Raw genomic sequence first — 25,913 nt, 5'->3', positions numbered from 1 at the left:
TATGCTGCAATATAAAGTTGATGTCATACCTATACAAAGGTGATGGCTTAAATATGTGACCCAAGTCTTTAAAATGTGGTTAAATATCCCTAATATGTTTATCATGAGAAAGAATAGTGGGAAAGCTGAAGCAGTGGTTAGATATTTCAGTGTCCTAGGATTAGACCTAAAGGTGTATGTGGTCTGGATAGTCTGGTCAGAGGCTCTTGCTTTTTGCCTTCTTCATTAAACTTAATTAACACTCATCTCTGCTTCAGCCTGAGGCTTTGGCCAGGTGGGGAACTTGGTGCTGTGCAGATCAAGATAGGGGTGGTGTCTAATCCCTAGGGTAGGGCATTTTTAGTAGTATTATTTTTTACCTAGAAACCCCTACCCCTCTTTCAATGCTGTTCTTTTTTAGTGGAAACTTGAAATATTGTCAGTCTTATTGAGTACAGATTTAAAAAAAATTATGGTTGAATAAGAGCTAAACCCCCACTGCTGTTGGTGAAAGAAAACAAAACAACAAACAAAACAAAGCTTAAAGCTTTGGCACTGTGGAAAGTTGAACTATAATCTTGGTTTCTTCACCAGGAGTTTGTTTCTGTATTGGAGGTGAACTATCTAGAAACACCTGGATTGTACAGCCTTTATGCAGTAACCCTGGGATACAGAGAGCAAGTATGATACTTTAAAAATTGTGATTCTCTCTGAGCCCTGCCCCGCAATGGTGTGGAATGCTTTCTCTGTGTGGTAGAACCCTAATATACAATGTAGCATACAATATGGAGAACGCACTCACCCAAAAACTTTTTGAGTTTTACTAGCTGAACCTACTACCTCCAAATGCCACATTCCAGGAGAATAAAAACTGTTCTCATCAAGAGCTGTTTATGTCCATGACTTAACAGTTGTTCTTATAACACTCCACCTGTCCCTGATCTTTGAATATTGGTTAGCATTATTAGCTTTATCATCTGCAACTTTCTGGGTGTACGCTTACAGAGTTCTGTGTTTACGCTTATGCACATACACTTGAATTTCATCTGTCTTTCAGTGGATTTTAATGTACTTTTGGTCCTGTGTATTGAGCAGGGCCTTACACATATTAGGCAAGTGCTCCACCACTGAACTACCTATCCTAAGGCTTATAAAGCAGTTTTTAATTTGCATTTTTCTTTAGTGGGATGCAGTGTTTTCTGCATGGCAGGGACTCCATAGTTGCAGAGCAGATCAGAAATAGATCAGGGATCCAATAAAAGACATTTCTGTCATGACATGTACATATTTTAAGATCAGACTTAACTGAATTATGTTAATTAATTGTATCCCTGAAAGAAATTGGTTTAAATGAGAAAGAACATTTGTAAATAAAAATCTTATGTAATCAACAGCAATATTTTAGCAGCAACCTGTTGAATATGCAGTGACAGAAGAAAGGTATTGTCATCAATATTTGTTTATTTGTATATGATCTTTTTAAAGTCATAAACAGCATTTACTTTGTTCTTTCTGCCTTAGCCAGGACACAAATTATAAAAAGAAATGTATAAAGAAACATCAATAAATCAGGTAAATATAAAAATTTTATAAGTCTTTTCTTTTCAGTACAAAGTTTTTTTTTCTTCCAAATTCACTCGACAAAGTGCAGCACTGTTTTAGTTAGCGTACCTTCAAAAAATAATTTCTTCTATAAATCACTTAAATGATTAGAACTATATAATAATGCGTTTTGCAAAGAACAGCCTTTAATTGTATAGAATGTCACTGTGAAAGATAGGAAGGGGAGAATAAGGGGAAAAGAAACTTGGTTTTCAAAATAAGTACAATTTAAATTTTTATATAGGTAATAATTATTTACTTTAAAGAGATTTTTATGTAAGTATGAAGTTGTTGATTAATATTAACTTCCCTGCAAATTTATAAAATCCTTATCAATGTATTTGGATCCCTGATTTATAAAAACTTTGAGCTAGTATATTGTTCTAAACTTGAAAGGAGTTATTCACACCAGCACAGAATTGGCTAGTTAGTCAGATCTTTGAAAGGATTTTGATAGGATATGCTTCTTGTATTTCCTCTGTTTTTTTCCCATCGTTGATTTCATGCTCAAGTGTGGTGATTTATTTATCCAGGGCACTGTGCCATTCAGTATAGAAGAGGTCAGTGTGGTAGTATTTCATAGTTTTTCTTTCATCCACAAAGCCTTGCCACCTTCTGTCTATGACTCATGCATCTAATGGCATTCTCTGATAGCAGAATGTTTGATTAGCAGTTACCTGCTTATTATTCTCATCCTGTCCACGTGTGGGTGTGCTGATGCATGTGAAATCTAGAGATCCTGGCCAGTGTTGAAGCATAATCCTATCTAGGCCAGGAAATGCCTGGCTGCCCAGATACTTCTCAGAGCAATAGGGCAGGGACTGAATCTCTTATTTCCTTCCTGTTATCCATTCCATAACACCTATGGCCTAAGTGAGTGTTTGATATTCACTAGTCCAGATTGCTTTCTATTGTTAATAGAATCTGTAGAAACCAAATTTTATGTTAAAATATCTGCAGACCCATCAGTGTAGAGTGCTTGAGTCTATTAATGAAGCAAATTACCATATAAATAATTAGAAATATACCTAGATTTATTCTTGCTCTAGGTCTGTTAGACTTTGGGTAGGTTACTTTAGTTTCAATTTGCCTCCATTTCCTCCTCTGTAAAATGGAGGTAATAGTAGTACAACTCCATAGGGTTCTCATGAGGATGGATGAATGTTGACCATTAGGGCATATGTGGCATATATGTAAAGAACTGTGTAAGTGCTCGCTATTTGGTCACAGGATTTTTTTTTTTTCCTTCATAGAGATTCAAAACTCAACATGAATGTCAAGAATGTGGGAGGGAGAGAAAAACAAAAGGGTTCCAACTATAGGAGCTTACATTAAAGAAAACCAGTGGGTACTGTATTTCTTGGGCATACCTTTTTATTCCTATGGAGATGAGCTTGTGGGCTTGCTCTTTGTGTTTCTTAAGGTCTTGTACCACCCTGCGTGCATGCAGGCTGTTAACAAGTGCCTTTGGATTTACCTTTGAGATTTTTCAGCCATTTTTGGAACTGTGTGTATTGGGGTTTCTCTTTGTTGCCTTTCTCCTAATCATTTAAAGTTATCTTTCTATACCTTATCAATAACAGCTTGCCCTCTATCTGCTTGTTTTAAAAACTTTAACTCCATTTTCCTTATAGCATTTGCCCAAAATAAATGGTTATTTTAGTTTGTTTACACTAATATTATTACAAATGCTGGGTTGTGCAAGTGTACCTGGCGTTAGTTCAATTGGTATTTGTTTTCTTCCCACTTCATTAAATTAAGGGTTTACAATAAACATTTGCAATTTGCAAGGAATGTGTATTTCAAACTATGTTGTTATGGAAATTCTACTACTGAAAATCTAGTAACCCATTTCAAGTATCAGTTTTTGAGAAGCTTTTTTTTTGCAAATGAAATGAGGTAATTTTATAAGTTTTCTAGATATTTAGAAACAAATAAACCAATTGGCAAAATATAGCCCATTAGAAAATGGGTAGAGGATATAAAATGGGTAGAGGATCTAAACATGAACAATTCCCAGAAGGAATAATCTATAAGATCACAAACACAAAAAACTTCAGTCTTCATACTGGATGAAACATGAAGCGGAAAACCCCATTATGTAATTTTTAAAATAAATTAAATTGGGAAATTTTTTTTATAGCATATCTTTTTTTCTTTCATATTTTTGATAAGTAAAAATGTATCGTAACTGACAATGGACACAAAAGCTAACATCTATAACCTTTTGAAACAGAATGTTTTGAGGGAGAGAACTCTGTTAGGCCAATGTGCAGGATGACTGGGGGTCTGGCCTCTTTCTAAGATCTTAATATTAACTTTGCACTCACTGGTCACTTGGAGGTGTGGTGTTTGGCCATAGAGCTACTCTCTTTTCCATGTGGTGCATGTGTAGCCACTGAGCACCTGCTTAGATGGCTTTTTCTCTGGCAATGAGGGAAGAGGAAGTCACAGGTAAAGAATGTCCTAACTGTTCGGCATAGTCAGTTCTTCATTATTCAGAGGTATGCCCATCATATCAAGAGGCAAATCAAAGGGAGGAAAGGTTGGTTCTTTGGTGACAGTGATTTCATGAGGGAAATAATTTTTATCTTTGAGGACAATATGGAATGGGAGTCTTTAAATATTGATGGTGCCCTCATTTTCTTTCTATCAGTCAAATTGGTTAAATCACTTTTGATTGTTATTGACTTTGTTCTTGTTCTTCATTCTGGTAATGTCATAGAGTATTTTACTATATAATATTTTACTATATTTTACTGTATAGTAAAATATTCTGGTAATGTCATAGAGTATTTTACAGGTATAGTAACCTGTCCACACTCATTGTAGGTGTTAAGCATTTTTGGTACACAATTCTGAGGTCTGGCATCCAGAGCCATTTTGTGTGTGTATGCATTCCTCAGTGTATGACTATATACTAAACATTTAACTGTTTTGAGTCTCAATTTCCTGATCTGTAAAATGAAAGGGTTGGATTAATTAATCCCCATGGTCTTTTGAATTCAGTGAGTTTGACAGAGATTTTATCCAGTGATTTGACAAACATGAACCAGGTGTAAGTACTTTTCCAATATATTCTGCCCCTAGATGCTTCACACTCCAGTGGTTAAATCACTGGAAGTTTTTGTTCTGATTCAAAACAGCATCCTCTGTTAATTATGGAGGTGTTTTTAGTTCTTTTAATAGAGGGATGAATTTTCTTGATACTGTAGTGGAGATTTGCTGTGAACTTGGTCTTTTTAGAATAACTAGAATACCCAGAGTAAAAGCATGAAAGGCTAAGTAAATGAGTGCGTTCTCGTGATGCAGACAGGGTGTTCTGTTTCCTGAAGCTTGATGACCTAAACAAAGAGATTCATTTTATTACTGGTGCAGTTTCTCCAGCTTAGTACTACTTATCTTATCCTGTTCAAAGAAGCTGCTAAAAGGTGCATAAACAGAAACATACAATGTGATTTAGCCTGCAGTTCAGAGGGGCCGTGCTCTCAGGTTGCACATGAGAACATTCCTTTTCATTTGTCCACCTGGGCTATAGGCTCATTCACTTTGGAAGAGAGAAAAGAAAAGAAACATTTATGGGTGGGTGTAAAGATCAGTTGAGTGCTTTTTCTAGCCATCTCTGACCACTAGGAGAAGGGAGAAACTTTCTCTGTTTCCTTTATTTTTTTTTAAATAGATGTGGAGTTTTAAGTCATTTTTTATATAATAGTCAAAATATGACTATTAATTTTTAGGATTATGCTTAATTTTTATGTGACTCCTATTGGACATTTCTGAGTACTCCATGGAAGTGAGGGTTCACCCTTCAAAGGAATATGGTAGATGTCAAGCACACTGAAACCAGATCCTTTGGCTCTTGGCAGGGGCCCCATCCCTCCCTCTGACATATGTCCACCACCAAGTCAGTTCTACCCCCACATGATACTGCACTGCCCCACAGGCGCATGTATGCCCATAACTGAGACCTGGGAAATCTCAGGCATTGTATCCTTTCTCTCTCTTCTGAGCTCTGAGTGTTCTAAAATTACATGACTTTTCTGGGTTTGGGTCACTTGATTAAAACTGGAAGCCTTGTTTAATTCATAAAACACCCTGTAATGGGAAATGACTAAATCAAGCTGGTTTGAAAAACTATTCCTTTATGGTCTCTTATTATTTTGTTGGGTCTTGACATTGTTTTGGTAGTTTCCAGGTGGAACAGAATAAGTAAGGAGATTATTTTCTAGTTTAAAATAATGAAGGACTTGGATTCTAATTCTGGTTTTTGTCTGTAACTAGTGGTATACTGTTAGGTAAGTTTGCTAACCTCCTTCGCCTCAGTTGCCTGTTTCCAAATGGCTGCTTACCTTCCTAGCCGAGTTCTTCTAAGAATAAGACCAGAAAAATTCTGTGTCTGAAAACATTAAAGCAATGGTGATTGCCTAAAATAGTATAGCATTTTATATGAAATAGATGCCCTTAATAACCATATGCAGAATTAAATTTGAAAGGGTCATGGTTGGGACATTATCTTTTAAATTAAAAAGTTTTTTGCCTCAGGGTTTGAAGCCAATTTGGGATTTATACCAGAGTAATTGTGTTTATAATGAACAAGTTAGAGATTTATCTGACTCATGCCTTTGTCTCAGAGGAGTCAAGTGTCAGAACTTAATGTGAGTTGCAGGTTCTCCATTGGTATGACATTTCAGCCATTAGTCTGATTGGAGCATTCTCTATCGGCCTGTGCTTCAAGAGAGGGTAGAAACAACCATCCTGATAGCTCAGAGGACGCCTGCCTGCTCAGATACCCTGTCTCCCTTGGAGGCCCCCAGGGGAGGCCAGCTGGGCTCCCTGGGCAGGAGACCAGGAGCCCATGCTCGGCTTGTTTCCCACTCATTGTGTAGCCTGGGCCCTATCACTGGAAAGGCCTGGCAAGGAAATGAGGAGGAAGCTAGTGCCACTGCTGGTTCAGAATGTTCCAGTGTGGTTGGAAAGTTTGAGAAGCAGCCTGGGTGAGAAGAAAAAGACCTTATTGACAGGGTTCAGTGCTGGTCAGGTCTGTTTCACATCAGCTTTCTAAATAATCACAGCTTCCCCCCACCCCCATCCCCTGTACCTCTGCCTTTTTTTTAAAAAAAAAAAAAAAAAAAAAAACATCCTATGCAACTATGGTAGGACACACAGCATTTTCACTTGTTATTTCAAGAGAATTTTGGTACATGGAACGTGTTGTCTTCAAAACAACACAACAACAACAAAGCTTTATACTCCTAGGCCTTTTTATCCTATTGCCATATTGTTAATTCTTCTTGTAAATATTTTTCTACTACTGTATTTTGTCATTGATTGATTTAACATTTGTGATGGTAGTGTAGGCCAACCTGGCTTGTCCTGGCCTGAATTGGACAGGTTATGGACTGATTTAGTTAACGTATTGAGCATGTAAAAACCATGCACATGGTAATATTGGGATGAAAAGCACAAACTCTTTCTTTTCTTCTCCACGTGAGTCCGTAAACCAGAATATTTATGTCAAGAAGTCTGAAAAATATCTGCTGGAGGTTTTAATGTACCACAAAATGTGCCCCTTGTATGCCTTGCCTTGTCATTCTGCCTGAATTTATGTAGGACTTCTACATTAATGTTGTATACACTTCCTTGGCAGCCCTGCCATTTCCAGGACCCATAGGGTAGCTCCAGTTCCAGCTTTAGGTCAAGTCATGATAATCATAAGGTTTGCATTATTTTTCTTTTTCCTGGATATCTGGTAGGAACTTTTGAAGCTGAAAGGGATATTTTAAGCTTTTAAAAACTGAAGATACCCAAGAAACTTCAAACATCCCCAACTACTTTAGAGTTCACAAATTCCCAGTAGTTACGGTGTCCCATTTTTGTTAAGTCTGGGTGGGAAGATGGGACTCCATACTGGGGCTAAAAAAAGAAGAGCAATTACAGGATTGATTACAAAATGTGACATTTTAAAATTGATTTTACTTTTTAAATACATGGCAGCAGAATGCATTACAATTCTTATTACGCATATAGAGCACAATTTTTCATATCTCTGTGTATAAAGTATGTTCATACCAATTCATGTCTTCATACATGTACTTTGGATAATGATGTCCATCACATTCCACCATCATTGCTAACCCCCTGCCCCCTCCCTTCTTCTCCCACCTCTCTGACATATCTAGAGTTCGTGTATTTCTCCCATGCTCTCCCTCCCTACCCCACTATAAGTCAGCCTCCTTATATCAGAGAAAACATTTGGCATTTGTTTTTTTGGGGATTGGCTAACTTTACTTAGCATTATCTTCTCCAGCTCCATCCATTTACCCACAAATGTCATGATTGTATTCTCTTTTATTGCTGAGTAATATTCCATTTTGTATATATGCCACATTTTTTTAATCCATTCAACTACTGAAGGGCATCTAGTTTGCTTTCACAGTTTAGCTATTGTGAATTGTGCTGCTATAAACATTGATGTGGCTGTGTCCCTATAGTATGTTGTTTTTAAGTCCTTTGGATATAGACCAAGGAGAGGGATAGGCTGGGTCAAATGGTGGTTCCATTCCCAGTTTTCCAAGGAATCTCCATGCTGTTTCCCATATTGGCTGCACCAATTTGCAGTCCCACCAGAAATGTATGAGGGTGCCTTTTTCCCCACATCCCTGCCAACAATTATTGTTGTTTGTCTTCATAATAGCTGCCATTCTGACTGGAGTGTTAGAAGATCCCTATTTAAAATGTGACTTTTAAAGTGTCTCTTGAATGGTGATTTCCCAGCTTTTGACCTCTTACTAGTTTAATTAGTTATCTTTTGTACTTTCTTTCCCTGAAAGTGGTACACGAAATATTTTAAACAGAGACCCTGCTTCGAAATTTTTGAAAGAATTATTAGAATCCAATTGAGAATCTCAGTATTTAGTCAAACACTTTCATGAGATAGGTATTGAGGTAGGGATTAACTACATGACTGAAAATTAATACAAATGAAGCACTTATTTGTGAAAAGCTAATATCCTCCCCTTTTTGAAAGTTCATGTGTGTGTGGGAGCATACATGTACTGTGTTAATACAGATCTGGTCACATCTACACCCCCCTCCTGCCCCACAACACACACACACACACACCCCTAAAATCCCTTAAACTCATCAATGACTTCCCAGAGCCCTTGGGATTAGCAGCCAACTTCCCTCCAAGGCCTGGAAGGCTTCCCTAAAGGTGCTAACTTCCCTCCACTGCCCTGCTGGCTTTTCCACTGTATTGAGTAGTCTCTTTTTCAGTAATGCCTACACTGCATGTTCTCTGCCTCCTCTTCCCTGCCCTTTCCTCTTCAAGCCTCCTTTGTCTCCATCTGAACCCTTCTCCAGTGATTCCTTTTTGGTACCTCCCTTCAATTTGTCATATTCCTGCTTTATGTTCCCATAGCACCAAGGCAAATCACAGTTATCTGGAAGGAGTTTATCACAAGGCATTTTACATTGCACACATTTGCATATTTCATATGGCTTGTGAGTAGCAAAATGTAAACCCAAGTCCATGTGATTCTATAGGTCTGCATTTTCTCTCTTCATGTTAACTACTTCCTCTGGGTTTCAGTTTCTTCCTTTGTCTTTTATGGAGTGCAAATGGATTACTGTCTGGGAAAATTCCCTAGGAATAGTAGAATGCTATATGGTGTTTATTGTCTTTATTGGTATTGTTTTATTTTGGTTGCCATGATCCTCTATTTTAGTTCAAGAAACCTCTTAAATGCTTTTCTCAAAATTCTTAGTGTAGGCCATTTTTTTTTTTTATTCTTAGTGTAGGCCATTTTTTTTTTTTTTTTTTTAATTCTAGCTACCATAGGTCTGACACTTCTCATTTTTTCTTCTCTTTCCAGGATGGTTCATATTTGGCTGAGTTCTTGCTGGAGAAAGGCTACGAGGTGAGTGACTCAGGGGGTTAGCGGATGGTGGGTTTGCTCAGACACCGGGGCCTCACGTTTCCTCTGCTGCATCCTCCTGATTTTCCACGGAAACTGATAACAAATCAGAATCTGGGGAAGACTGTGCTGCTGGCCTGTGATCTTGCCAGCTCATTGTGCTCTTTATCTGCTGGTGAGCACTGGTGGCTCAGCAGCTCCACACATCTCTGATAAAGCTTCAGCCTTCTTAAGCCCAAGCTGTAACATTATGAGCACTAATTTATGATGTAATGTGTTGTATAAAAAGTCCCACTCACAGTGAAGTCACCTAAATCGGAAATTACACGGAGCAATAAAAGCCAAGCTGATCTTTGGCAAGCTTGAATGAGAAATTTACACCTGAAGGTTTTTGCTTTCTTAGTAGGCAGCCATATATTTTATGAAAGCTGAAACTTTCAGGTTTGCTGCTGCCATTGCTGCTTCATCATTGTTTTTTTTCTTCTTTGCCTTCAACATTTTATTCTTTCCTTAAAAGAAACCTAGGTTTTTGTATGAAATTTGATGTGATTCAGTGTGTATATCTTACTTTTCAAAGACTTTTTTTCAGATATATATGTATGTGTAAGTTCATGCTATGCAGAGAATAAATACCCACACACTATTGCCCATATGCTCTAACCTGCTTTGGGAACGTTTGTATTGATGGCTTTGCATTGTATTTTTATTCCAGTTGTAAGGACATTGTGTAAAAATGTGTAGTTGGAGACAATGGAAAAAAACAACAGCATGGAATCGAGCATCTAAATGCCAATAGATAGGGTTTGAAGAAAAGAAAATTAATTTTCTTACTATAACTCAGAAACTTTTTTGAGAGCCGTGACTTCTAGACCTTAAGAATTCATAGCAGGTGTGTTGACCACCTTCTGTATTCTTGCCTAATAGTTCTACATCTTGCAACATCAAAATAAGTCAAGTGTAATTATGAAAATACATGTGTACGTATATACCCATATGAATAGACTGCTATAATAATCGAAATTATAAATATATGTTCTACTGAGCAGAGTTTTAGAATAGATCATTCATAGTTCAAAGAGTTGTTTCTAGGAAAAGGCTATATTATCAATTCAGATTAATCTATGCTTTAATAAACATTAAAAGGAGAGATAGCCATAGTACTGTGTTTCTTCTGTGGAAGACCTACTGGGAGGTGTTTGGTGGCCAGTACTGTGGTTGAGGCACAAGTGAAATAGGGGAAGGAGCTAGCAGAGAAGTAGTTATTGCATTATTGCAGAAGGAGGTGGTATGCCAGGAGAGATTCTGTAGCTTCATGGGTATTAAGGTCTTTGTTAAAGTTGTCATGAGGACTGACTGGGACTAGAAATGAAGTAGTTGGCTATAGGCAGTGTCCATATCCAGTCCTGAGGACAAGGGAGTATGGCTGTGTGCTGTGATAATGGTTGATTAGTGGCAGGGCCCATTCTCAGGCTGAAGGACCAGTGCATGGTGGTGCAGTTAGTGCTACTGCCGAAGACTATGAAGGAGAGTGGCATGCAGAGGCAAAGCTCTATTCAGGTGACTTGTTAAGGAACCAGTCAATTTCAGAAGTTAACTAGGATGAGAGGTTTGGAAACACTCAGAGAACCTGGGGCAGCTTGGTGAGTGCAAATATATTTTTTTCATTGGCAATGAAATTATAAGTGCAGATTAGATTCTTATAGAGATGATAGAAAGCCCACTTGGCAATTCATGGTTATTTGGGAGGAATTTATCACAGAAATAATAATTGACCAGAAAGGAGACACTTAGGAGTGAGATCCATAATTGATAGAAGAAAACATGATTGACAATATAGGGGGAAGGTATTGAGCCACAAAGTATAAGTAGAAACAAGTTTTCCACATAGTATAGGGAGTATGTGAACTCTGTAAGGATGGTTGGAATAAAGGGTGTTTATCTGCATTGTATTCTGTTTCAGTAGGCTGCTGTTGAGAACTTTCAGAGATTGATATACTTGGAGAATAAGCTATTGAGAAGAATCAGATGGTGTCGTAGGCTTTATCTTTTTGTGTGTAGATCAAAGTGAATGTTAGAGTGATTTTTCACATTTGCTACATTGGAAAATTTTGAGAATTATCAGCTGTAGTTCTTGACCAGAAGCAGAAATAGAATTAGTAGATTGTGTGCAGTATGATGAGAGGGGGACACATTTGTTCACATCTGAACCCTTGAGGGTCAACTCTGGCAATTTTAGATGAGTACAGACTTTTAACTCCATGGTTCCCAAACTTTCTCAGTGGGTTCTCAGCGAGAGGTCCCATTAAGATACCAAAGCCTGGTTCAAAAGTTTGGAAATTGTCCTTTCTATCTTGTCCCCAGTTGTGGCAACCGTGAACTACATGTGGAGGACCTACTGTGAGTAAAGGTTCAAATGAGATGTGGTGACTGTTTAATCATAGATGACTTAACATATTCCAGATTTGTGGGGGTTTTTTTCTCTGAGCTATTTCAAATCTGTTTTTTGTATCAGGAATATCACTAAACTTAGGAATAACTGGAAACAGCCTAGTTTGGGGTAGCAAAGTACAAGCCACAAACAAATAAACACTGTGAAGAGGCTTGATGCTGAGATCGAGTTGTTCTTAGAAAACACAAGGCATACTGGCTAGCAGTAGAAGGTCAGCCTGGTATTATGAAGGTGGCTGGTAGAGGAGCAATCAGGTCTGTGGGGTAGTAATGACGGGGTGGCATAGACAGGGTATGCAGAACTAGCACAGCACAGTTAACTATGCTCCTTTACTTTTTCCCTATTTTCTTTCATTCATTCTTTCCTTTTTTTTTTTAAATACAAAAAGCTTAACTAATCTTAAAGCAAAACCAGACATCTGTGGATGACTTGAAAAGGAATGGATTAGATTAACAGATTGATTAGTAGTGGTTAATTCCTTGTATGATCATACAAGCTTAATGTGGTCACTGAAATCTATTAATCTGATCATGTTCTGAGAGAACTGTTAAAAAGTGAAAAAGTAAAGTATAGTCATCCCTTGGTATCTATAGGAGATTTGTTCCAGACACCCTCCCCATACCAAAATCTGAAGATGCTCAAGTTCCTTCTAGAAAATGGCATAGATATGCAGAGAACCTGTATATCTCCTCTCTAATATTTTAAATATTAGTATTTTTAAATATTAGTATTTTTAAATATTAATATTTTAAATCATCTGGAGATTACCTAACACAATATAAATGCTGTGTCAAAAATTGTTATATACTGTATTGTTTAGGGAATACTGATAAGGAAAGATGTCTGGACATGTTCAATATAGACACAATTAAAAAAATAATTTTCTGTCTGTAGTTGATTGAATTCATGAATGCAGAGCCTATGGATATGGAAGGCTGGGTGTACTGCTTTAATTACAGTCCATTTCTCACTGAGAAAAGACAGTGAGAATTACAGTTTTTATTGCTGTTTCTTGAATTTTACTAAGAATTAAACAGTAAGAACACTTAAAGAGAATGATCTAACACTTGTTAATTCTTTGCTAATATGTGGAGGTGTTCTCCCATGATGAGAAAAATAAAGAATTGTCAAGATTTTGTGGAAAATTATCCTGTGAATTCATTATGGACTTTATTCTGTGCCTTGCTGAAGTGCAGGGGGTCATTCTTTTTTTACCCTGTGGACCAGCATAGAACAAGGAAGGTGAACAAGCAGCCCAGCCCACCATGGCTTAGAACTGTATGTCCTGTGTCTTAATCCCTCTTCTGCCACTTGTTGGCTCTGTGGCCTTGAGCAAGTCAATCAGCCCCTCTAAGACTTTGTTTCCTTGTCTGTAAATGGGAATGATGAGTATACCTATCTCCTGACATGGTTGTGAAGATTAGGTATAAGAGCATTTGAACAACACTTAGCCCTTGCAATTCTGTGAGATGCAAGGGGGTCATTGTGACAGGAATGAAAGATAGTGTCTGATGCTGACAAGCCAGTGGACAGAGATGGTATAGTGGGCTCCTTTAGTCTACTTCACAAATTAGCATTAATGAAAGGCAGGCATGTTCTCTTGCCTTGGATGCCAGAGTTGCATGCATTCTTCCCCATCATCAGCGAGGGGGGGGGGATTGACAGAAGTGAAATGTTTTATGGAAGTACATTCTAGTTTCAAATACCTTCTCAGCACCATTGTTAGCAGATAAGCTGACAACAAACTGCCAACAACATATGCTTTTGCCTGGTTTGCACCGAGAAGAATCAGAGAAATAAAAGACTAAGTTGAACTTTATAAAAGCTAACATTTACCCAGGAATATAAGAAAAATCTATATTAAATAACTTGGCAACCACAACAACAACAACACAGCACCTCAGAATTTAAAATTAAAAAATAGGTACATTATGGGTTTCATTCCCAGGAAAGTAACTATAACCACCTCCTCTGAGGTAGAGTATAAAAATAGAAAAGAAATGGGATACAAGAATTATCCAATTGTTTTCTTTGGGGAGATTATATGTTCGAGTGTGGATCTCCTACACTTCCTTTCTTGATCAGTGAGAATTCTTGAAATATTTTTTCCCCTGGCTTATTGATTATCCCAGAAGCCTTTATACATTATTTGAAAGAAGTCAAGCTTTTTATGGACTTTATTTAAAACTACCTTGGGCATCTTCAAGATTGGCCCAGTTAACCCTTTAACTGTCACTACTTACTAGCTGTGTGATCTCAGGCAGTGTCCTCATCTGAGAAATGGAAATAATATTAGCTTGGTTGTTTCAATATTGAGTGATTGTTTTTTTTTTTAATCTATAAAAGACAGTGTCTGTCCCATGGTCACTGTCATGTAAATGTTAACTGTTTATATTACCTAAATATAAATATGTATTTACATACTTTTCAAAGGCTGAGTGACATTAATTATCCCGCAAGGTATTCCATGCCTCCAAGAGAAATATAGACATTAAAGAATTGGCATTTAGTGATAACGATTCTTCATGTTCCTGATCATAATGAATAAATAATGAAGCATTTCTCTGTCATAGTGCCTAATCTGACTCTAGATTTTGAAGTCAAAATAACTTTGTTCTGATATGAAGAAAACTTAAAATTTCCCCTTTCATCACCTAGTTAACTATGACATATTTGTTTGCCACAATACCTATATCCATTTAAGACTTTATAGTTTTTCAGAATTTAGTTTTGAATTACTATAATTTAATAATAATTCTGGTTAAGTTCATATAAAGTCACTTAATTCATTTATCTTTTCAGTTTGATTTCGTAACCCTCATCTCTTTCTAAACCCTTACAAAAACAAACAAACAAAAAGCCCTACATCCTTTCTATAAAGAGAAGCTGTTAATCTCAAATTCTTAATTCTTAACCAGATTACACAGTTTGCACACATTTTGGCTTGTCTTAGTGTTTGTATTTCACCTGTCTTAGAAGTAGACAGACTCAACTTTCATTAGTTCTTAGAATAATACCTGCTGTCATGGATTAAGCATTTGGTAAGTCTCTTTCTCTGTATATACATACCGACAGTTGGGAGTGAGGGGAAATTAAAACACTTTTTTTTTTCATTAGAGGAAAAAAAAGAAATAGTGCTTAATGCTTTTCATTGTAAGTGTGACATTAAGGTCCTGTGTTACTGATTTGCTATGACTTTGTATAGTTGTTTGCTTTTCACATTGAATCCATAAAGATTGTTTAATATTTTTTCAAAGTCTTTTATGCTTACACATGATGAATATGTCACTTCCTCAGAATTCATCAATCAAGATACCCTATATTATTATTATCATCATTATCAAAGTTAAATTATGTATTTTTAGAATGTATACATTCCTCTCCATCAAATAAAACAAAGCACTGACATCTGTATTGGTATATTTCAGAAATAACTTTGGTGTTAAACATCAGATTTCTTATGTATAAGTATGTGAAGTTGCTTTTTGTTAAACAAATTTATTAATTTTGTAGAGAAGCTCAATTTAACAATTAAGTAACAACCTGAACAATTGGAGCCCATGAAAGTAGAATAAATTCTAAACTTAATATTTATATATTCTTATACTTCTAAATTAAGACATGGCTATGCATAACCAAATCTCACCATTTCTAAGATTTTAATGTTTGTCTCCTAAAAAGTCAACCAAGAATGCAGTATACCCCTACTAAAATATTTACATATTTACCAAGTTTTCTTAGGTTTTATTCTTTTGGAAAATAGTGTTGATGAGTGCTTTCCTCTTGGGTAATACAGCTAACTAACAGAATTATTAATTGTGGGTGTGTTGCATCCTTTGCAGAAGTCATTTCTCATGTATGCCATGTAAAATGACGATGACATTTCTTTCTATTTGAAAGAAAGTCTTATGTGCTTATAATTTCCTCCTTGCATTTGGAATACTTGAGTCATGCCAAGGATTAATTTTGGTTTGAAATAGACAGAAAACGATTGAGTTAAAAATATAGAAGTGTATTCAGCTGCAATGAACCTACCCAACCTTAGAAGGAACACTTCTAAAATAAGTCAAGGATTAAAACTGCCACCAGTGGAACTGGAACTTGGGCAGCTGGTGACATAAACTTGTGTTAGCATTGGCATCACAAAGGGTGCAGTCCTGACACAAGAAGGAAGTGGGACCAGGTCTGAAACAATTTCTGTTATGTATTAGACACAAATAGTCTTTTCTTCAGTATCAGACAGGTATGCATTCCTGTTCCAGCAACTTTATCCCCTCATGCTGATCATGGATAAATCAAGATAATTTTTAAAAATTCCTTGCTTCATTTGGGTTTTCTTCATATCTTATTAAATCCTGTAGTGTGTGAATCTTATTCCTAACCTGTCCAACTTAGCTTTCTGACTTTTCCACAGAAAAAAACTTTATTTATATACACACGTTTGCGCGCACACACTCAAAATAGATGCAGCATGCAATGCTCTGAGGACATTGGAAAGATGTGGAGTCCCCATGCCCTGTTAAATAGGCCACAAAGCTGTTTTACAGATGTAGCCTCATGTGGTCTGTCTTCAGTTTCAAATTGAAGAGACATTTTTTTTTTTTTCAGCAGTAGGGCAGCAAATATATGTGTTTAGAAAAGGAGACATTTGAGTATCTATAACTAAGCATGAAGTCACATAATTATCTAATTACTTTTGTTGAGATTGGCAGTAAAAACACTGGAGAAAGGTGGAGGTAGGGTGCTAGTAGCTGTTGGGCAGTAGTTCGAGAGAAAATAAGCACCATAACTGTTTTTAATAGTTTAAAAATAATGTTTAGAAGAAATAGTTATATTTTTCATAAAGCCAAATATTAGCAAAAGAACTTCTGAGTTGTTTATTAATTCTCATTACACACTTGTAATTTACTTTTTTTTTTCATACTTAAAATTCAGGTCCATGGAATTGTACGGCGATCCAGTTCATTCAATACAGGTCGAATTGAACATCTATATAAGAACCCCCAGGCTCATATTGAAGGAAGTAAGTCATTTTCTTTTCTAAAACCTTTGTCTATAAACTTCCTATCTTCAGAGAAGATGTTGTCAAATGTCATTTTTCTCAGAGTCCATCTAGTCATAATTGTTTGCCCATGTATTACTGTATTGAATATGACCAGCATGTGCTGAAAACCTTCCTTGTTGCTTGCTGCCGTAGGCCATTGTATCATCTGGGTTTGACTGTTCGAGGGAAATTGGATAGGTGGCTCAGAGAGACCTATCCAATTGATCACCCCTCTCCAGGTTGTCCCTGTCCCTGCAAATAAAGAGTAGTTCTACATAGAAAGAACACTCTTTTGCTTTTTATATGTGGTCAGTTTACTCAAGTTAAACAATGTGTAGACATTTTAATTAATTTTTAAAATAATTTGTGAAGATAGATTCAAAACCTTGTGGCAATTAAAACTATATTTAAATTGCTTTACCGATTATTGTTAAGATTTATAGCTTTTTTTGTTGTCATTGTTAGTAAATTTGCCTGTGTTGTAGCTGCATGGTTTACACAGCACAATTACAGTGTTTTCTTACTTGTTCTTTATAGCAACTCCACAAGTTGTTAGAGAGACTATTTTGTACATGAGGAAATGGAGACAGAGGTGATTTTATCAAGGTCAAACACTACCAAGAAGACAGAGTGGGACTAGAACACAGAGCTCTAACTCCAAATTCAGCCTGCATTATTCAGTCAGTTTTTCTAGCTAGCAAGGGTGATACAGTCAATTTATAAATGATCAATGATTTTGTATTTACCTCCAAGTCTTGAATATTTGGAAGATTGGGTTACTTTTTCAGGTAGTAATCATCAAAAAGGTGATCCAGTTTGTCCACAGAAAAGACTTTTCACCTTATTGCTGAGTACGTTCTTCTTGAAAATTATTACAGGTATATTGAATATCCCTTTTCCCAAATGCTTAGGACCAGAAGATTTGGGTTTTGAATTTTTTCAGTTTTTGGAATACTTGCATATACATAATGATATAATTTGAGGATAAGACCCAAGTCTTTAAACAGAATTTATTTGTTTCACATATGTCTGCTAAACGCAGACAAAGGTAATTTTATACAATATTTTAAATAATTTTGTGTATTAAACCAAGTTTCATGATGTGGAATTTTATACTTGTGGCATCCTGTCAGCACTTAAAATCATTTCAGATTTAGAGCATTTCAAATTTTGAGTTTTCTGATTAGAAATGCAGTAGGTTTGATCCTGAGCACCAAAATTAACAAACAAACAAACAAAATAAAGGTATTACAGGGGGAAAAAAAAGAAGCAGCAATAGACAAATGTTAAACATGGACCACCACAGGAACACAGGTAGAGAGATCAATATTTTGTAAAAATAATGAAATGATCAAATTACCCATCTATACATTTTAAATTCTTACACTAATGAAGTCAGTATAAGGATCAACTTAGATGTAGGAGTTGGAATAGGCTAGTTGTCCTAATCACAGTTATGTTATAGTGTCAGACTTTTCGTAGATAGCTTAAGGTTTGATGTTTATAATGTATTTATAAATCAGTAGATGAAAGTATATGAATAAACATGACAAATATGAGCTATTGTTACTATCATCAGTATGTTATAGATGTGCTTAGAATGTATATACATTCTTACAAAATTTTATTTGCCTGAAAAATCACTCTTACATAACACATCTTCCAACTGCTTGGAGTTCTAAGATATATTAATTGTTTAACATCTGTTATTGTATAGTAATGTTTTAAAAAGTTCATCTGATTTTATCCCTATAAATCCTTCATAGATATAGGAAATATATGTAAATATCTTTCTACTGTGTAGGTTCATCCTTTGTTTATTTTTATGATGCTGGAGACAAAACCCAGTACTGTGAATGCTAGGCAAGTACTCTATCACTGAGCTACATTCTTACCCCATAAGTTCTTTAAAGATGATAACTATATTCTGCTGCTCCAGGACAACATTTCCATTCTGACCCTGGTTTACAGACATTGTAAGTGCATGCATTTCAAGTCTGATATTTTCAAAAGTTGAGCTTTTATTGTTTTCTTTTATCTAATGGTCGGTTTTTGAATTCTAAAGACATGAAGTTGCACTATGGAGATCTTACTGATAGTACCTGCCTCGTGAAGATTATCAATGAAGTGAAGCCTACAGAGATTTACAACCTGGGAGCCCAGAGCCATGTCAAAGTAAGCCATTTTCATTATCATTTTCTCTCTAGCTGTGTTCCTGTGGTGGTCTATGTTTTACATTTGTCTGATGCTTCTACTTTATTTTTCTTTTTCCCTAATCCATCCTTCCTTCCTTCCCTCCCTCCCTCCCTCCCTGAGGATCAAACCCAGTGCATCATATGTCCTCGCTGAGCACTCCACCTACCACTGAGCTACAACTGCAGCCCCTGTCTGTTGCTTCTTAACTTAATAATCCACCTGTCCTAGTCTTCAAATTTAACCATCCATGTTAATTTGGTTATTGACCCTAAGGGAAATAGAGGTTTTCGAAGGTATGTTTTCTATTACTGAACAGCATAATATAATCTTACTGCTAACATTCAAATGGCAATATTCATTTATTTTGTTTTTCCCAGTAGTCATGACCCCGGCAAGGTTTGTTAACTGCCATTTCAGACCACATTTTGAATAAAATTTTGTTAAAATTTTGGAAGATTTAACTCAGTAAAACCTTAACTTTAATTTTTATTAGTGACTACTATAACTGGTTAAGAATATTTTTTGAATCTCAATTATATGTTAAAATTAGCTGAGTTAACTTTTTTATGGTAGGTGGTAAAAATCATTGGAAGAAAGCCTTTTAGCCTCTTCTTCCTCAGTGTGACACAGCTAATGTCTACTCAAATTCTTTGTTGTTCTACCTTCTTCTTTTTTGTTCTTTCTGGAGCCAATCACTGTAAACCAGAGAAGCGTCCCCCAGACTTCTCACCATCTGCTTCATTTAGGGTGTTGTATTTGTGTCCTACTATTCCTTTGGTGAGTGAAATTTGAACCCAGGATGATGTGAGTTCTATTTAATGAAACTTATTTAATTAGCATAGTTAGTGAAGCTTAAAAATAAAAGCAAATGACTTTTAATTTTAAACTTCACTCCCTGCAAAAAAAAAAAGAAGGTCCAGAAAAATCTACCAGCATTTTTTGCTATTTAATGAACAATTTCAGCAATTTTATTTTGGGAAGTATTTAACATCTTTTGAAGTTTCTCCATGTCCTCAGCTTTTCAAAGAAAGAAGGCTATATGCCTATTTCCTGTAGCTCTTCTAGTTTAAGATGAAGGTATGAACTGAATCTCATAAAACATTGCAGTTGATAAGAGATTAAAAATTTGGTTGTCAATCCTCATAATAATTTTTTCTGTAAGAAAAATTGAAAAATGACCACATATCCATCATAAAGATACCTTTTAACTTCTGATCCATGCTGTTTAGGAAAAAAAAATTTCCCTTTCCTTTTTTATCCCTAGTGCTAGCCCACACTCTACCTGCATGCTCCACCTCCAGGTGCTTTTCCCTTTCTTAATATGTAATGATTCTGTTTGATGTCTAGGTTTAAAATTTGGTATTTGGAAAGGAATGGTATTTTAGGTATATTATTCTTGAGAGATTAATCTACCTCTTTGCTAAAAAGAAGCAGTAACTCTTAATCATTCCAGGAATGATGATCTTATTTTCCTTAATTGAGGCAGTCAATCTATCTTCCACAATATAATTCATCTGACTGTTTTTGACCTTCCTGACCAGCCATGAGAGTATCTTCCAGACAAAACAGAATGTTTTGGAACGAGCACTCTGTTATTCAATTTTCCCAAGATTAAGAAGTTTGCTTTGTGATTGTAGATAGGTTATCACCTCTGGAAGACATGAACTGGCATGGCAGAAGGATGTAGGACATTTTATAAAGGTTTATTTATAGAAGTCTTTCCCTCTGTCATTTTAGTGTATTAAATGAGCTAATCCTTTCCTTTCTCCAAAATGTATTTGTAGTTCAAAAAAAAATGTTCTATTTCCTTAGTTGTAGTGTGCATAGTATTTTTTAGTTATCATTCCAGTATAGTTATACTTAAGTAATATAGAGAAAAGTAGATTGAGTTGATTCTTTCTAAGTTGCCATGTATGTGAAATTTTCTGTTTTACCTTACTTTGACTACCTTCCTGATAGATCAATGATCCTCAGTTAAGAGTTTTGGTTTGTGAGATTATTTAATCCTTCAACAAAGATTTGTTAATGTATACCTAATATAAGGTAACTTACATGCTATACTAAGGACAAGAGATGTATAAATTCTACTTCTACTGTAGAGGTTTCAACTTTAGTAGAGGTGATTTGCAGCAAGGACCACAGGCTGGCACAGAGTCTTCCAGTCTTTAGAGGAAGATGAGAAATAACTTTCATCTGAGGGGATATGGGTAGTGTCAAGGAGGAGCTGGTGCTGGCACTAATCTTAAAGTATAGGAGGGTATTTACATATACAGTGGGAAATGGGAAGTTGAAATGGAGGTTATAACATAAAGCCAAGAAAGCCAAGATGTCAAAAAAACCTCAAGCCACGTTTGGAGCATGATGAACATTCAAATGATCAGTTGAGCAGAAAGAATATGGAGGAGAACTGTGGGGCCAGGCTAAGGAGGAACAGGGGAGAAATATATTCAGATATGAATCTTAGGGATCAGAATCTTGAAGTAAGATGCAGAAGACACAGGAAACTTGTTGGATGTGGATGGCAGCATCAGAAATGGGGGCAGGAGGAAGGAACAGGATGTCCAGCAACACTGATTCTTCTTCTTACTCAATATAGTCACCAGGGAAGAGATCCCCCAGTGCTCAGGGGATCAGACAGTTGATGGGACCACTGTCAGGTGTTCTACTGGTAATACGTGAAGACCATGCAAAGGAAGCAGGTCATGAGATAGTTTTAAAAAGTTTTGAGGTTTGGGAGAGTTTGGGGGTGCAAGTATACATTCAGCACTCAGAGACCTTGAGATGCCAGGTAGCAGCTGGAGGGCAAAGAGTAAAGAGGCAAAGAGTAAAGATTGAACCTCTAGGACTTTACTGTAGTTAGAGGAGAAAGGAGAATAGGGCTGATGGCAGGAAGAGGAGATGAGAAACAGTGGGAAGAGATGAGAGACTTCCTGGAAGTTGGAAGTCAGATCATTTCAAGCAGGAAAGGATAAATCTAGGGGAGAGAGGGCCAAGAAAAGGTCACTGGCCTTGTCAGTAAGGCTGGAGATGACTTTGGACTTTTATATTTGTGTGAGTGAGTGAGTGAGTGTGTGTGTGTGTGTGTGTGTGTGTGTGTGTGTGTGTGTGTTTTTCTGCGGATGGAACTCAAGGCATCACACATGCAAGACATGCATTCTACCACTAAGCTACATATCTGATGCCTGACTTATGACTTTTTAAAAAAAAGCATTTTGGTGATAGGATGGAATAAATTAGTGAGAACAGAGGAGGTTTAGAAGTTGACGGTTTATGAGGGAAATACAAACTGAGTGGTTTCTTTTCTCAGATTTCTTGGTAGAAAGACACGAGAATATACTAGATGACAGATATATCAGCATCCCCACAGGTTTCCAAGTCCCTTCCCAGAATCCTAAGTCTGTAGTGAGGTTTGAGAACTTGCATTTCTAGGAGATGTCCAGGTGATGCCTAACCCTCATCTGAGGACAATACTTTGAGAGCTGTTACTCTGGTGTTTCAGGTTTCTTGGTTTATCCATGTAGAGAATGTGTCTCAAATGCATTCTTCTTTGACTTTCTTCTTTAATGTATGAGTTTTTGAGTTTGATAAAACATAGTTCTGTTACTCATCAGTTAATGCTATGGACTTTTAAAGCCCCAAACTCTATCTGCAATTAGGCATGGTGAGAATGGAAAGAGACTGAAGAGAATCTGATATACCTTTATGCTAAGGATCTTCACATTCATAAATCTTCCTTTTTCTAAACAGTACAGACAGTCCATGAGAATAAATACTTCTCAGTTACTTCTAACATTTTAAAGAAATAGTATGAGTACAAACTATGGTAGGCATGTCCTACAAAATCTCATGCTTCATACCTCTATTTCTGCTGTGATCTAAGATAGGTTGATTCTTAGTCACAGGGAGAGTGGGCATAGAGAATTGGGATCCTGATGAAGGCCTTTGGGTGCTGACTTTGCTCACCTGCCAGGCAGCTGGGACATGCTGCTCTGTCACTAGACCACTTTAGGCTCTGTCTGTTTTCATAGTAGCTTGTTTTGGGATTCTATTGGAAAATACATATTTTATTTTTTTCAGTTAATTTAAGTATTACTCACCTTTGCAGAATTTATTGTACTTCCTATACTTTTTTTTTAAATGAATAAGTTCTTTCTGACCATGGAATGCTTGCAATAGATTAAATAAAACAAATGTCTTATTGTTTGGTGCTCTTTTGAAAGAGGTTTCTAATATTAGCACATTTTGTATTTAATTCTGAATCTATGACTTTTAGACTGTTTGTTTTGGCTTCTCTTTGTGTGGAATAAAGTCTTCTATCACTCTCACTTCCAGTTAATTTGATGTGGGCTATGGTATACTAAAAGTAAGGAAAATAAAATAATAGGAAGTTGGTCTGGTTTCCTGTAGGAAACCAATGAAGATGAAATTGGTTCTTGGAATAAGCCCACAGCAGTCTGGGAAATACTGACTGAAGACATTTTTCTGAATCATAAACAGAAAAATTATGACTCATGAAGTAGGTCATTGAAAGACTGATTTGATCTTATGTGGGAGAAAGTGAGGGATGACTGAAATGTACTAGTTATTAAAAGTAGTTAAACCTAGCATGATGACATCATCTAAGTAGGAACAAATTATCCAATATGTGGACCTGCCCATTTTGATGGAAAAAAAAGTTTTAGGAACCTGCTTTTTTGAGATTAATGGGGTATTTTTCCTGTGTAAATAATAGTGTTTCTAGGCTGTGTTCAGCATTCCTTGCTGTCATGCCTTTGGATTTGTCCACTGTTTCTTGCAGCTTCTTTGATAACCTCACTTCACTTTTGAAGTCATAGTGTTGGACGAGCTCCGGTGAACCTAGTCCAGTATTATTTCCTTTCATCTCACAATGTCATGTTAGAATTACCTTTTTTTTTCAAAAAATTAAAACATGGAATGTTAGAGCTAGAAGTAACTTTAGAAATAATTTAATATGATTTCCATTTTAACAAATGAAATTGCTTGCTCAGTCATATGTTTAGTTACTGCCAGTTCAGGATTGGAACTCAGGTCTTTAAATTCTAGAATTTATTTTATAAAATCAATGAAGAAAATGATTCTGTATTAGTTATAATTTTAATAGAAATTAGTCCTTCTCTTAATTCCTCACAGTATGTTTCTTCTTAAGTTCATTTTTTTTCTTTGTGTCTTTAATAGAAATACACTTACTCTTCTCTTTTTTTTTTGTTTAGAGATTTTCAAATCCTTTTTCAGTGCTAAAGACCATTATTATGTCTTTCCTTAACTTTCTTTTATTCAACATAACTAGCTCCATATTTTCCACTCTTCTTCTAACTCTTTAATTTTCTTTATTACTTTCCCTTTCAGTTCTCTGTGTTGTTTCATTTTGTTTCATGACAGCTGGGGAAGGGCTGAATGCCTGGGATAAGAGCTGGAACAGGACCTAGTGAGGGGAGACTGAGGTTTCCTCATATAGTCTTAAGGGATCTTGGGAACCCAAAGAGAAGAAGACCAGTCAGTCCTCCTTGGGGGATCCTCAGGCTCAAGAAGCTGGCCACAAAGAGTTGATTATGGACCAAGTAGCTGATGTAGTTGTGGCTGGACACCAATGTAGAATCAATGAGAGATAAGACAGAAAATCCAGTCCAGGGAATGAAGTTGGGAATTAAAAACAGGCATGGGAATTAACCTGGTGGGTCTTGAGAACAATTTAATTACCTGAGTTAAAGAATTGTCATCTTCAGTGACTTTTCCTGGACGTTCTGAGCTGAAATTTATAGTTTGATAGTCAGCCTCGGTATTCATTCCCAGGAAGCCTGAACCTCTTGGGACCTCTAATTGAGGGAAGGGGGCAAGTGACTAAATGCAGTGGGAGAATTGCATTATGGTGGGGAAGGGCAGGTGCCTATGGCTGAACATCTGGTTAGGGGCCTGACTGACTCAATTATAGAAAAAAAACAAAATTGCAACAACGTGACCCTTTACTGTGTAATTAAAGCAAGAGTAGGGGGTGGCCTATTAAAAACCCAGTGCAAACAAGAGAAAGGGACTGTTCTTCTGTGTTCTTATTTATTTATTTTGGACTCTGGGGAACCTGGCAGGAGGTGTGAGTGGAGCAGGAAAACGAGGAGTAGTCAGGAACATACCTCTTGCTTTTAGGAGGAACATCCTTATAGGTAGGTCAGGACCTCCTTATAGGTAGGTCAGGACCTGGCCTCATGGTCTATATTATTATGTGGTAAGAGTTTCTTATGTCGCCACGTGTGAACACAGCCATACAGCCATCTGCCTCTCTACTGTGGTGGCTGTATCTTTTACCTGGCTCTGTGCCTACAGAATGCACTGGGGTCACATTGCAACTAGTATTGGGATAAGTATTGGCAACTATGCCACAAGACGCTCTTTATATAGGCAGGGGCTCTTGAACCAGGGGGTGCACATCAGCATTCCTGGGACACATTCTAAAACTTTATGTCCAGAACATACCCCCCTCCAACCGCCCTGCTGGGATTCTGAAACTTGGGATTTTTCCTGTTTTCAAATCCTGGTTGTATCACATGCAGACTATAGGATTTTGATAGGCTACTCAGCCTTTCTAAATCTACATTTTTTTACCTTTAGGACATGATTCTGCCTATGGGCCTGTGCACTGGAACTTGACTGTAATACTCTTTCCTCAGGTATCCGCCCATCTTGTTCATTGACTGTGCTCAACCTTTACTCAGAG

The 25,913-nt window shown here is 36.6% G+C and overlaps 1 protein-coding gene and 1 pseudogene across 1 annotated transcript in view; one reads left to right on the top strand and one right to left on the bottom strand.

Moving 5' to 3' along the window:
• LOC113189883 (grpE protein homolog 2, mitochondrial pseudogene) overlaps positions 1-6,438 on the bottom strand; it is a 46,739-nt pseudogene extending 40,301 nt beyond the window's left edge.
• Positions 1-25,913, top strand: part of Gmds (GDP-mannose 4,6-dehydratase) — a 632,956-nt gene that overhangs the window by 112,977 nt on the left and 494,066 nt on the right. Inside the window, exons 2-4 of the mRNA XM_026398920.2 lie at positions 9,456-9,500; positions 16,882-16,969; positions 19,056-19,165. Coding sequence (XP_026254705.1) covers positions 9,456-9,500; positions 16,882-16,969; positions 19,056-19,165 — 243 coding nt within the window. The remainder of the gene's footprint in view (positions 1-9,455; positions 9,501-16,881; positions 16,970-19,055; positions 19,166-25,913) is intronic.

The sequence above is a fragment of the Urocitellus parryii genome, chromosome 8 (genome assembly GCF_045843805.1).
Source record: "Urocitellus parryii isolate mUroPar1 chromosome 8, mUroPar1.hap1, whole genome shotgun sequence".
NCBI lineage: Eukaryota > Metazoa > Chordata > Mammalia > Rodentia > Sciuridae > Urocitellus > Urocitellus parryii.
This window is presented reverse-complemented; position numbering and strand designations above follow the sequence as displayed.